Genomic DNA, 15106 nt, shown 5'->3' with positions numbered 1-15106 from the left:
AAGGATACATCGTTAACGACGCCGGTATTCTTCCGACATGGAATTATCGAATCCTGGCACCTTGCTCGGAAATCTTGTTCTTACTGCCAAGGATACATCATTAACGACGCCGGTATTCTTCCGACATGGAGTTATCGAATCCTGGCACCTTGCTCAGAAATCTCGTTCTTACTGCCAAGGATACATCGCTCACGACGCCGGTATTCTTCCGACATGGAGTTATCGAATCCGAGCACCTTGCTCAGAAATCTCGTTCTTACTGCCAAGGATACATCGTTAACGACGCCGGTATTCTTCCGACATGGAGTTATCGAATCCGAGCACCTTGCTCAGAAATCTCGTTCTTACTGCCAAGGATACATCGTTAACGACGCCGGTATTCTTCCGACATGGAGTTATCGAATCCGGGCACCTTGCTCGAAATCTTGTTCTTACTGCAAAGGATACATCGTTAACGACGCCGGTATTCTTCCGACATGGAGTTATCGAATCCCAGCACCTTGCTCGAAATCTCGTTCTTACTGCCAAGGATACATCGTTAACGACGCCGGTATTCTTCTGACATGGAGTTATCGAATCCCAGCACCTTGCTCGAAATCTCGTTCTTACTGCCAAGGATACATCGTTAACGACGCCGGTATTCTTCCGACATGGAGTTATCGAATCCCAGCACCTTGCTCGAAATCTCGTTCTTACTGCCAAGGATACATCGTTAACGACGCCGGTATTCTTCCGACATGGAGTTATCGAATCCCAGCACCTTGCTCGAAATCTCGTCCTTACTGCCAAGGATACATCGTTAACGACGCCGGTATTCTTCCGACATGGAGTTATCGAATCCTGGCACCTTGCTCAGAAATCTCGTTGTTACCGCCAAGGATACATCGTTAACGACGCCGGTATTCTTCCGACATGGAGTTATCGAATCCTGGCACCTTGCTCAAAATCTGGTCCTTACTGCCAAGGATACATCGTTAACGACGCCGGTATTCTTCCGACATGGAGTTATCGAATCCTGGCACCTTGCTCGGAAATCTTGTTCTTACTGCCAAGGATACATCATTAACGACGCCGGTATTCTTCCGACATGGAGTTATCGAATCCTGGCACCTTGCTCAGAAATCTTGTTGTTACCGCCAAGGATACATCGTTAACGACGCCGGTATTCTTCCGACATGGAGTTATCAAATCCTGGCACCTTGCTCGGAAATCTTGTTGTTACCGCCAAGGATACATCGTCAACGACGCCGGTATTCTTCCCACATTGGAACAGCAGAAGGCCATATGAGACGGCAGAGTTGTGCAGATGCTTGAAATTACCAAGTTAATGGTCACATATGACCGGTATCTTTAGATTAATCAATCACGCTCCAGAGTTTATCACAATGCAAATAATCACACTTCTGTTTGAGCTGCAACTTGTGGAATATTTCATGTTTACAAGGAACAAGACCTACCGATCTAATCTCCCTCTCTTGAAGGATGGCAGTGCACGGATATTCACCAAAAGGACAACTCACTTCAGCTTCCTCACAGTTGAGGATAGTCCCCTTTAAACACTCTCTGAAAAACATAATTATATGACAGAAGTGACAACAACATTATACTGTTCAGCAAATGAAAACTGATAAGCTACAGGTCAAAAGTTTGACCTCTGGATGACCTTTGGAGTCATCACATTTAGCATTTCCGCTCATAAATTCTTCAGTTTGTCAAAGCTACATCGACATACGTTTGGAGAGCTCTTTTAAACTGCTATATAATGGTAATATGTTCATTATTAAACTTGTATAAAACCAAATTGCACATGAACTTTGACCTGACATGACATGACATGACTTAAAGCTTTGACCAAGCATCATAAGGTCAAAGTTCACTAAATCAGTGGCAACTTCTCATTGGACCTACAGAGTAACCTTTGTGCAAAATTTCCAGCTGGGAGGAACATTGTCTCTTGCGATTTCAATTTATCAATTAATCTGAACTCAACAACTCAGGAACCAGTTGACCGAGACATATGACATGTGTGTCAATGACTGATAACGTGTCGTTGATAAATGCATTACAGTGATGACAAATAGGTTGGGAATTATCTTAGTGGGGCAAAAGTTGGACACAACAATCAAGGAAATTCATGAACATGAATGACAAGGGAGAGCAAGAGAGAGAAGGGGTAAGGAAACACAGAAACCTGTAATAAGAGAGAGGGTTGGGCGAGGCAGGGTCAATAGGAGTAGAACATGAATTGTGGGAAAGGATGAGCGATGCCGCAAGATGGCGCTGCACCATGTTCTTCAAGCCTTGGACGGAAGAGGGGATAGTACAGCCTCAGGAAGATGGTTCCACAGATGGGTGAGATAAGGAACAAAAGAGTTGAGCCCTTTACAGCCTTCACCTGAGACCCAGTGCCGTATATAGAGTCCGGCCAACTCGACGATGGTGTCGCAATAGGCGCCATTTTGTTACCCAACCAGTCACCAGCGCTATGCAATCACAGCTATCTATCTATAATTCCAGTAATCTCTGTGTGTGTGTGTGTGTGTGTGTATGTGTGTATGTCTGTGTGTTTGTCTGTGACCGCTGTTTCTCGACAACCACGGGTCCGATATACTTGAAACTTGCCAGGTATATTGCTGGGGACCTGAGGATGTGCCTTTTCAAGGTTTCATATTAATCGGACAAGTAGTTACCGAGCTATGGCGATTTCTTTACCAAACTCCGCAAGCCGTTCGCTTTGGACCAAACCATTTCATGTAAATAGAGGGGGGGGGGGATTGTCACCGTACTCGCAAGCCGTTCGCTTTGGACCAAACCATTTCATGTAAAGAGGGGGGGGATTGTCACCGTACTCGCAAGCCGTTCGCTTTGGACCAAACCATTTCATGTAAATAGAGGGGGGGGATTGTCACCGTACTCGCAAGCCGTTCGCTTTGGACCAAACCATTTCATGTAAATAGAGGGGGGGGATATAATTTTAGATATATATATAGTACGGGCATGCCCTAGTAAAGACAAATTCCGAACTGATTTTTAACGCAGCTGAGACATGGATGGGAGTGAAATCCAGGGGATAGGGTCAGATTGGTTCAAGGGTGGGTGGTTAGAGAGAGAAGCTTGGTAATAAGGGTCTTGGGTTAAAAAGGGCCAGTGACTGAGTTACAGGCCCTTAAATGGTCAAACCCTTTCAACTCCAGGAACTACTCAGTCAAATCTCAATATCAAGACATAATTTTGATTGGAATGGTGAGGACATGCAATTTACACTTCACTAACAGCATTCCATTGGACCCCGAGGTCTTGAAGGGTCTTCACATGGTCCCCAAGGGTCTAGAAAATTCCCTGTCTGCTCTAGAGTATCATAAGGGTGGGAGAATCATTAGGATTGGTACTAGAAGGAGATACCGCTACGACAACGGCAGGGAAAAATCACAGGAGGTAAGTAAATACTGGGAATTATCCTTGAGCCCGATCTAACTAAACACATAAACCACCCTCCGTGTGGTGATATGCAAACACTCGAGCTCAACGTTTACCCTGCCTATGTACATTGAGGGTTCTTCTTCTTTGCGTCACACAGTCCATGCTAACCTATACATTCCCATCTCCACTACAGTATTTCATCCCTACCCCCACAAATGCAACAATACAACAAACGCAAGTATCCAATACAATACTTTTTGCCCCCCACAAATGCAATAGATTTTGACTTCATGGGTGGGTTGGTAAAATGTTTTTGGTTGAAGGCATGGAGGAAAATGTCTGTAGGTGCAAGAGAAGACTGGATGAACCAAGTATTTTGGAATGAAGAGGTTTTGGGAAATAAGCCTTGTGAAAAAGAAAAGGAACAGATTTTGATGATTAAGAGGAATAATGATCGAGTTGTTCCTGACCGTGTAGTAAGGAGAGTAGGTCATTTTAAAATACAGTCAGACACTGCTATTCGCGGTTTTGTTTTGCTACTCGCTGAATTTGTGTATTCGCAGTTGATAAAATGCGATTTTTTTTCCCCTCTACTCATGGAAAAATGTCCCGTGAATTCGCAGTTTTTTTTCCCTATTCACGGCCATGTTCCACAAAATCGCAGTTTTTTTTTCTATTCACGGCCATGTTCCGCGACATCGCGGTTAAAACCTCCCCCCCCCCCCCCCTATTCGCGGCCATGTTCTGCAAATTCACGGTTTTTCATGGGCGAAAAAAATTAATTTCACTAGCCGCTAGCTTGACACATTTATAAAACCCATCTTTCACCAGCCATGCATGAAGCAGCTGGACATACGCAAAAAAACATCAAATACAATCCACGAGCATGACATGCTTCGACATTCACTGTTGTGTGCTTTGCGTTTTCATGGCTTTCCCGGGCGCAAATTTTAGACGCACTGTAAGAGAGCTTCGCTGGATATCCCACCAGATGTGTAAACAAGTCAACCCAGCGATTTATAGAATGCAAACGCTTCATTAAATTGATTACAGTTTGCAATTTATGATAAAGCATCATGTGCAAGCATCATCTTACACAATGAAAACGCTTTGTGGGATGTTCCATCAGCTACGAAAACATGTCAACTCCACTAGTTATAAAATGCAAATGCTTCATTAAATCTGTTATTGAAATTAGCAGATAGACTCAATATGGCATCATCGGATAACATCCCTCACAAACAATGGGCAGTATTCACCTCTCCCGCAGATACCCACAATGCTCGCAATCCTACATATACAGACTGTGTCCTCGATCTCCAACATTGTTCTCGTCCCGTTGCTTCGACCTGTGTTTTTGACTCTCGCTCTGCGCATCGTTCAATCATGGCTCCCAAGCGTAAGACCAGTTCCAGAGATGCGTCGACTATGAAGAGGCAGAAGAAAGTGATGAGCCTGAGCCAGAAAGTGGAGGTGCTCGCCCGGCTTTCGAGAGGAGAGAGTGCGCCCTCTGTGGGCAGGCATTATGGCGTCAACGAATCCACCGTTCACTACATATGGAAGAAGGAGAAGGCCATTCATGAGAGAGTTTCAGCGAGCGCTGCATTGAGTACGAAGGTGGTCACCCATGTCCGGAATGTCCACATGGAAAGGATGGAGAAGACTCAGAATATGTATTGAGGACAACACGCAGACGAGGGACTTCATGCTGAAAACCATGATGCTGAACCGTTCCCTAAACCCACTCACCGAGGATGAGTTGGAGGCCATTCCAAGGGTTTCTGAGGAGGAGGAGGTGGCAGTAATGAGGAAGAGGTGCCAAGGTCGAACCTCACAGTCCAGTTCATGGGCGAGGTGCTGCATGACATGCGGGCGATTGCGAACAGGTTGCAAGATACTGAACATTCGTGGAGAGGTCTCACATCTCAGATCACCAATTCAGATTCAGACCAAGTCACTCTACCTTGGACAAGCTATTTCTACTCTCCCAACAATGGATGGAGGCCCTCAATATCATAAACTCGATCAGGGCCGTCTCTCTAGGCACATCTTGGGCGTTTGATACATTCTGGCATCCTGCCTCACTCTCCAAACTCAGAGGGTGGACATCCCTCATGCTCGAGACAGACAGGCTGCGGCCTCTTCCCTCTCTTCAGACCTTGACAAAATCACAGACTGGCCAAACACTTGGAATATATTGTTGCAGATCTCCTCGTCGGCCTTTCCCCTTACCAAGGGGGGATTAGTCCCCTTGTCTTTTACTAGCCGACGTGATCCGGGGCTATAACGTTCCTTCCGGAAGGCGTTGAATAGGGTGGTAGGCCGAATTCCTATTACCTAAGTACCAACGCCGGCCAGGAAGGAACGTCGTAGCCCCGGATCGCGTCGGCTACTAAAAGACAAGGCGACTAATCCCTGCTTGGTAAGGGGAAAGGCCGACGAGGAGATCCGCAACATTTGGTGTCAGGGGAGTGGGATTGGACCCGAAGTGCGCCTAACGCACTCAAAATTACGAGCGGCCGAAATTTTATTAACAACTAAATTGTATTCGTGCCATGGATAGCCAAGATGGTCGGATGCCGGTGGGGGTAAATGAGGGGGGTAGAGGAGGAGTTAGAATCAACCCAGGACCCCCGGGAAGAATTGGGAGAAATGGAGGAGAGCATGGATGAGGGTGCAGCAGTGGGGGTGGCAGGCGAAGAAAATGGCGGCGCCGCGCACATGGCCGCGGTAGCCGAGCCCGCGGTGCCAATGGACAAGGACCTATTTATGGCACAAATATGGGCCTATATGGTAAAATCGGACCATAAAATGGATGTGATGAGTGGGCAAATGGCTAATCAAATGAAAGAAATAAGGGACGAGGTAAGGGGTAGCAGGGGCGAGTTGACCGAAAGAATGGGTGGCCAAATGAAAGAAGGGTTAAATAATTTGGAAAACAAAATGGGGGGCCAAATGAAGGAAATGGGGGGCCAAATGAAGGAAATAGGGGGCCAATTGAAGGACATGGGTGGCCAAATGAAAGAAATGAAAGAGGGGTTCATGGGGTTGGAAAACAGGATGGCCACCCAAGAGAACCAAATGGAAGGAATGAAGGGCGGGTTAACGGGGTTGGAAAACAGGATGGCCACCCAAGAGAACCAAATGTAAGGAATGAAGGACGGGTTAACGGGGTTGGAAAACAAAATGGGGGGGGGGGCAATTGAGGGAAATGGGGGATAAATCCGCCCGGGAAATAAAACAGATGGGGGATCAATTAGAGGAGGTAAAAAACGGGCTGGAAAGTAAAATGGACGCCCAAAAGAACGAATTGGAACAAATGAGGGTGGCATCTAAGAGGGAAATAGAAGAAATGGGGGAGGACATAAGGCATGGGGCGAGCGAAGAGTTTGTAGGGGTACGCGACGAGGTAAAGCAGTGCGAGGAGCGCGTGGAGAAAGAGGTGAGGAAGAGTACAGCTAGGTTACAAGGGGGTATAGAGGAGTTGACGCGGGAAGTAGAGAAGCTGACGGTGGGACAGAAAGAGATAGAGCAGCTGGTGGATAAGAACACGGACGTGATAGGGGGGCTGAAATCAGCACAAAGGGAAATTAAGAGGGAACTTATAGCGATGAAGAAAGAGTGCCAGATGGTACATGAGGGGCTGACAAAGAGGTTGGATGAGGTGGTAGAGACGTTGGGGGCGAGGGAACGAGAAGTCAGGACCCATATTAGTCTAGTAGGAAGACTAGGTCCCCCTGCACCCCCCGGAGATATACTTCTAATCAGTGTTTCTAGATTGGAAAAAATGTGTAGAAAATGACTAGCTATGGCCCCAAGCTGAAAAAATGTTATGCAAATATACCATTGTTATGCAAATTACTGCTGCCATTATCAAAAAAACGATTTTTGACATATCTCAGCCAATATTGCAGATAATTGAAAAATGAAGGTGTCTAGACCCATGTTTTGAAGGGCATAGATCATGATAGAACTATTCATAACATGATTACATGTGTCTATGGTATACTAGTATGCATATTAATGCTGTAATTACAAAATAATCAGTTTTACAAATGATAAGGATACGTTAATACTGCAGATAACTTAACATGGTACATAAGGGGTCTAAACCCAGGTATTTTCAAGGTTAAATGTCAACAAGATGCTCCTGAGTCTTGCATAGGGGCGGGACATTGGCAGTAACATTGGTACCACTCAACTTTTCTTCCCTCCATTGACTTTGTATTGCGAGAGATTTTCACTTGCTTATTTAAAGGTTTCTCACCCAGCCCACGTAAAATCTACCAACTCCTGCTGTTAACTCCCAAACATATTTTTTTATGTTATCCAATCACAGTGCAGAAATGACAGACTAGAGATCCAAATTAGTGCTGCTATAGCTGCCATTTTACATTTCCATCCATGTAACATGCGCGCTCGCGCGCTCGTATCAATTGGTAATGTCGCGCGCTCGTATCAATTGGTAACGTTGATGTTATTGAATACCTCAGTTGAAAGTTCAGTCTTCCATTCCATCTGTGTGTTGTTCTTGGTATTCATCCTCCAATCTAGCCAGGTAAGATGCTAACTATAATGTTACTCACACTCTTGACTTCAGTTTCTGCATGAAATCATAAACAGGCAGAATAACAGCTGAGCCAGCTAGCACCATGTTAGCTAACGTTAAAGCTAGCCTCATCTATGTACAGTATGTTCCTAATGTCGGTGTAACTTAAACTTTTGTTAATGCCAAACATGAGACATATCTGTTGACTTCTGTATATGAATTGAACCAGAAAGAGGCACGACAGCTGAGCTAGCTACAGTAACTTAGCACAATGTTTCATTGGCCTAGATAGCTAACGTTAGTGTGGAAGAATTTAGATGTTTTAGCTATTAGCACTTTTGATGCCACTAAACATGGTTTAGTCAGCTAAAAAGTACCCTAGTGTAGAACATGACTCAGAACCTCTGTTACCTCACTGAAAACTCAGAGCCTCCTTTCACAGGCACTTTTAACATCATTCGTGATTTCTTATTTGTCATTTAACAGTGATGGTAGACATCGACAGCAAGCATGCCCAAAAGAAAACGGAGTGTAGAACCTGCAGCCCAAAGCTCTCCTCCTACATGCATCCTTCATGTACCATCCATGTCTGATCATGGGGATTTCACGCCCCTCCGTAAAATTAAAGGATCTGCTTCAGAAAAACTGCAACTGCTTCAAAAGATCCGGGATAGACGTCTCAACCAACCGCATGACTCCCCATGTCGTATGCAATCAGTATGTGATCAGATCCCGGCAACTCTTCCTGATGACCTAGAAAGAGTAGGATATCACAGCAAGTGTTATAAGCACTTTGTCTGCCACTTTCATCGTCTGGGAGATGATACAGAACCAGGGCCATCAACCTCATCATGGCATCACTCTCCTCGTAAACCAGGAGGTTCTGCTGAACCCATCTTCCCGCCAGAGTGTATATTTTGTGAGAAAGTTGAGACCAAAGATGCTCATCGCAATACTGAGAGGCCTACAACCTTCCCATCCTTTAAAAACAAAGAAAATGCATGGGAGCAAATCGAAACACGGGCTGAGAAAATGGGTCTCTATCGACTCCATCGAAAGGTGAAAAACAAAGACCTCTTTGCATGTGAGGCCAAACACCATCCGTCATGTTTTAAAGCTTTCCGCACAGCATTCTACAACTATGAGCGTGCGATTCACAGAGCCGAAGCACCAAAGGAGCAGGCTTGCATGTCAGCCGCCCATGAAAAGGCATTCAACTCAGTACTGGAACACATTCAAACCCAGGTCATCCAGCAGAATAAAGTTCTACAGCTTTCTTCCTTGCGCTTGCTCTATGTCGAGGAACTGAAACTGAATGGATATGAGAACTCAAATTATCGGTCAGAGAAACTACTGAAACGCCTACAGAATGACCCAATCAAGGAGCATATCCACTTCACGAAGGTTGATCATGACAAATGTGATGTCATTTCTTTCTGGCTTGTGCACAGCTCAAACATAACAGTTTCCAATGCTCTCGCACGAGCATTCACACTCGGAAGCACAAACAAGAACCAAAATGTTGCCCTCCAACTTCGCCAGGGTATTCTACAGGCTTTCAGAGAGTGTAAAGACCAACCATGGCCACCAACAGCTGAAGACATGGAGCTCAATCCTGAAGACATCCTACCTCCAGACCTTGTCCGCTTTCTCAGCGTGCTAATGACTGGCAAGGAGGGCATCGAGACAGAAAAGGTGAAGCGTCTGGTCTTCTCCATTGGACAAGATCTGTGCCGTGCAGTGTCAGATGGAAAATGGAAGTTACCAAAGCACATTCTCCTCTGTGTGACTGTAAGGCACCTGTTCCGAAGCAAACAGCTCACCACAATACTACACAGGCTTGGACACTCTGAGAGCTACGATTTCGCCTTGGAGTTGGAAACTGCTCTCGCTAAGGTCCTGGATGAAGTCTCAACTTATCGTACACCACAAATTGTGACAGGAGAGGGCAACCTTGTATTCCACTGTGAGTGGGACAACTTGAATAAAACCACTACCAGTGTGCACGGCAGCAACATTGTAAACAGTGCTGGAGGAATCATGGTGCAGGAGGTCAAGCCCGGGTTCGAGAGCAGCAAGGACCGAATGCTACCTACCATCAATAGGTCACAACAGCGTAGCCTGAAGGTCGACACACCAAAAACTCTCCCACCCTTGCACTTTACTCGCGTTGGCCCGAAGTTCCCTGAAGGCTCATCATTCACACCGCCAGCAGAGAATGACACAGTCTATGCCACTACGATGCAAGAGTACTACATCTGGCTCTTCATCAGATACATCGGAAGCTGTGGCCTGCAGCCTGTGCCTGGGCTAGGGGGTTTCACCTCTGCAACTGGTTCTCCCCCACCCAGCAAATCAACAGTCGACTACTGCACGCCTATCCACCAACCGATCACAGACAACGCAGTTGCACAACGCACACATCCTCCTGATCCTGCTCCACCATGCCCACAACATCAAGCTGACGGTGTACCTGGATACAGGGTCAGGGAAGCATCGCCAACTTGTCAACGTCTCTGAGCTGGCAGAATCCCTGGGAGAGGACTACTGTGCCACTCTCCTGGGGTACTATGTGTTCAGCGGAGAAGACTGCACCAGTGCCTTCAAAGGGAAGGGAAAAGTCGGGCCCTTGAAAAAGCTGGAGAAGAATCCCAGGTTTCACAGGGCATTCGGTGAACTGGGTGACAACTGGGATGCCAACCCTGAGGTGGAGAGGCAGTTAGAAAAATTCACCTGTGTGATGTACGGCCAGAGTCGCGAGTCATCAGTGGACATTGTCCGTGCCAAGCTGCTACGAAAAATGGTGGGAGAGGACAAGACCCTCACATCCAAGTCCAAGGTTGATCTGGCTCGCCTTCCTCCATGCCAGTCTGCCCTGAAGCCGCACATCCAGCGTGTGAACCACCGCGTAGCATTGTACAAAAGAGCCGATCAACCTATCATCGAAAAGCCAAAACCTTATGAGGAGCAAGGATGGATAAGGACTGATGAAGGACTGTTGAAACCAATGTGGTCCAGTGGTCCCATCCTACCAACCTCACTGGTGGATCTTCTGAACACAGGAGAGCACGAAGAGGAGGAGGAAGAGGAAGGAGAAGAAGAGTTTGACTCTGACGATTTCGATGAAAATGATGATGACTGACTCAGTGTAGAATCACTAATGCTAATGATGTTTATCTAAAACAAGCAAGAGAAGAGTGGTCACATTGAGTGCTAGGACTATTTTGACAGTTGTAATATTTAGAAAAATAAAACTTTGTGTTAACGTCTGTGTAGACGGACCTTAATATGAGTCTATTATTTCGTAAAACTGTGATTATTTTGTAAATAAAGCACTAATTAGCATACTAGTATACCATAGACACATGTAATCATGTTATGAATAGTTCTATCATGATCTATGCCCTTCAAAACATGGGTCTAGACACCTTCATTTTTCAATTATCTGCAATATTGGCTGAGATATGTCAAAAATCGTTTTTTTGATAATGGCAGCAGTAATTTGCATAAAAATGGTATGTGGGACATTTTTTCAGCTTGGGGCCATAGCTAGTCATTTTCTACACATTTTTTCCAATCTAGAAACACTGATTAGAAGTATATCTCCGGGGGGTGCAGGGGGACCTAGTCTTCCTACTAGACTATATAGAGACTACCAAGGTGGCCTTAGAAGAAGAAATTGTGGGGGCGCACCGGGAAATAGAGGAGGTGAAACAAAAATTAGAGGAGGTAGAAGAAGGGGTGAGTGAAATTAAAAAGAGACTGAGGGAGACTAAAAATGAAATCAAGGAGGAGGTGATGGAGGATGTACAAGGTCTGTGTTCACATCGTGATGATGTGCTTGCTAACCAAATAAAGAGTTTGCAGGTGGCGGAGGAGGAGCGAAGAGGAAGAAGCGCTGAGGTGAGTGGCGATAATGTCGGAAATGTGTATGGTGTGAGGGGAGGTTCAACGAGCTTGGGAGTAGGCATAGACCCGGGCATTCGTGAGAGGCCAATGGTGAGGTGTGCAACTGGTCCGGAGTGCGTGGAGAGAGAGTGTGTGCAAGGATGTCCGACCATGGGGAGTGTGAGAGGTGTTGGTGAGCCGGCGTGTGTGAGAATGGAATTAGGCTATGAGCCAAGGGGGTTGGTCGGTACCATACAGATGGAGTAAGGCTCATTGTGATTTTTAGCAAGATATATGTCCCTAGATATGAAAAAAAAGTGATAGCAGTGTATAACTCTCGGCCATCTCTGTGTTATCACCCGAAATATTATTATAGGCTATGAGCCAAGGGGGTTGGTCGGTACCATACAGATGGAGTAAGGCTCATTGTGATTTTTAGCAAGATATATGTCCCTAGATATGAAAAAAAAGTGATAGCAGTGTATAACTCTCGGCCATCTCTGTGTTATCACCCGAAATATTATTATACGCCTGCTTCGCTTCGCCAAAAAATGTGATATTTGCTGAAATTGGAATAAATATGTTTTTAAGGACCACAGAGTGCCAATAATTTGCATACTGGATGCCAACTAATATAGTAATAGAAATATAGAACATTTGTGGGGGTTATTTATCAAAATATTGATATAATGACAAAAAATATGTTAAATTTAGTGAAAAAGTGGTCGAAATCGCTTCGAGTTCAGAATTCACATTGTACATTTTTGTCAATATTTCAAAAATGAAAACTCCCAGAGTAACATTTGACCCCTCAAAATCTTCGCAAGGAACCACTGCATTGGAATATATCATTACTTTGTTATATGGTGGTTGTTTGGGGCACATATTTTGGCAAAGTTCAAAATATGTTCAACCATACCCCCTAATTTTGATATTTTGGAACGAAACATAGCTTTTGAACATTTTAGGTTTATTCGTCTACTACTTTTGGTATCTCAGTGTATTTTTGGTATTAGCTAGTATCCTAAAGTAGGTTTGTAACATCAGCTACATTATATTTCACAATGCATGCAAACTTGCTCCACACTCTAGGTTTATCATGATCTCTCGAACAAATACGATCTCGATCTCGATCTCGGCACTCTGTGGTCCTTAAAAACATATTTATTCCAATTTTAGCAAATATCACATTTTTTGGCGAAGCGAAGCAGGCGTATAATAATATTTCGGGTGATAACACAGAGATGGCCGAGAGTTATACACTGCTATCACTTTTTTTTCATATCTAGGGACATATATCTTGCTAAAAATCACAATGAGCCTTACTCCATCTGTATGGTACCGACCGGTCAATTTGGGGGGTCTGGCTCATAGCCTAAATGGGTTGCGGGTTGCGACGAGGTGACCCAAGCATCGACACCGACAGGGGTAGTCTTTAGAGGGACGGGGGACGCACGCGAGCCCCCCGGGAATAGTGTACTGTGGGGGCCAGAACGGTTCGGCCCGCGTTAATTCCGCAGGAAGCGACGCACGGGGTCCGGCCTTCGGGCGGCCATAAGGTTCCACTCGTGCCGTATGACGGCAAGAGTGATTTGAGGGCGTACTTGGCGCAATTCGACCATGTGTGTAGGGGGAACGGTTGGAATCCGGACAACGGTCTTGTGGGGGCACTGCGCGGCACGGCGGCGGAGGTTCTGACGGCCTTACCACCGGGTGCTATCACCCTGCCAGACCTCCGTGCGGCCTTAATTAATAGATTCGGCGTAGAACAGCAGAGCGAGCTTGTTAAAGCTCAGCTCGCGGTGCGAAAACAGAAGCCCCAGGAGACCAGAGGGGAGCTTGTTTACGATATTCGCCGCGCAGTAGGGATCGCACATGCAGACATGGCAGAGACCTCCCAGGAAAGCCTGGTGCTGGACCATTTCATCCAGGCCTTCCCGGACCCCGAGCTGCAGCAACAGCTCGCCATGTGGCGCCCGCGGACCTTGAGCCAGGCGGCCGACGCTGCGGCCCGTTGGGAAGCAGCGAGGCCCCTGGCCCGGGGAAGCGAGCGCCACGCAGTGGCGGTACGACAGGTAGGGCCCGTGGCTGGTGGCGGCCCCCTGAGGGGGCCCGCCCCCGAAAGGGGCCCTGACCTGGAAAGCATGGTCCGAAGGCTGGTGGACCAGCGCCTAGCGGGATCTGGACCATGGCAGGCGGCTCCGGAGGTGGCCCCCGGTAGGCCACGGACAAATGCCCCAATTAGGACCTACAGGGGGGGGTAATTTGGAATTCCGAAGGCAAGCACCTTACCAGGTGAGGTGCTTTAATTGTAGCCGGCTGGGTCCCCGTGCGTGGGAGTGTCGAGCTCCGCGCCGGGACGCACCCCGGCAGCCGAGACCATCAACTCCACCTCGTACGGGTCGGACTAGCCGACCCCAGACACCCCCCCGCCAGGGCCCGGGAAACTAGTAAGTGCCGAGCATACAGGGCCGTGTTCGGTCGTAGGGGATGGAGAAGTGCCCTCATTGACGCGACATCTATTGTGGCCAAATTGGTACAGGTAGCTTAACAATTCAGTGCAAAATTGCCGGCGTGGGGGTAGACGCCGTAGTGGACACAGGAGCTAGCGCCACGATCATCAGCCCTGTGATCCTTAATTGGAGTGCAGACGCCTGGGATAAAATCCAGCGTCTGGAAAATCATAGTTTGCAGCTGGCTACAGGGGTAACGGCCCCCATCATCGGGCGTGGTTTTGTAACCCTCAAGTTAGGGTCGGTAAAGAGGGAGATAGAAGTTTGGGTGGCAGAAGTGTGTGACCCATGCCGAATCGGGTTGGATTGTTTGACTGCCAGCGGTTGTAAAATCGATTTGTGCTGGGGGACCCTGCAAATGGGAATAGATGAGCTGCCATTGGGAGGGGTGAGCACGGCCGAGAGGACGGAGCTGGAGGCTTCTTTGGCCGTGACCATTCCCCCAAGGGCCGAGGCAATAGTGCCGGCCCGATGGCCAGCTCGCCCAACATGGCAGGAGTCCTGCGGCCTAGTCAAACCTTTGGCAGCGCAGTCCATCCCGGGTTTAGTTGTGGGCCGCACCCTCGTAAAAACGGACGGGCCGGTGGTGGCCGTCCGAGTAATTAATATTAGTACGGAACCACGCACTATAGGACGGGAACAACCCTAACCCTAACAACTTTGCAGCGAACTGTATTGGGAGCGCATATAGTGCCGGTTCATTTATTACGTTCGCGGCTGAGCCGCGAAGTAACCG

General features: G+C 47.0%; 1 protein-coding gene across 3 annotated transcripts in view; it reads right to left on the bottom strand.

The window, feature by feature from the left end:
* RBCK1 (RANBP2-type and C3HC4-type zinc finger containing 1) overlaps positions 1-15106 on the bottom strand; it is a 108750-nt gene that overhangs the window by 27355 nt on the left and 66289 nt on the right. For all 3 annotated transcript variants that reach the window (XM_068108719.2, XM_068108721.2, XM_068108720.2), the window contains exon 10: positions 1458-1563. In XM_068108719.2, coding sequence (XP_067964820.2) covers positions 1458-1563 — 106 coding nt within the window. The remainder of the gene's footprint in view (positions 1-1457; positions 1564-15106) is intronic.

The sequence above is a fragment of the Myxine glutinosa genome, chromosome 2 (assembly GCF_964187855.1).
Source record: "Myxine glutinosa chromosome 2, kmMyxGlut1.1, whole genome shotgun sequence".
Lineage (NCBI taxonomy): Eukaryota > Metazoa > Chordata > Myxini > Myxiniformes > Myxinidae > Myxine > Myxine glutinosa.
The sequence above is the reverse complement of the archived record's forward strand: the minus strand, read 5'-3'. Positions and strand labels throughout refer to the sequence as shown.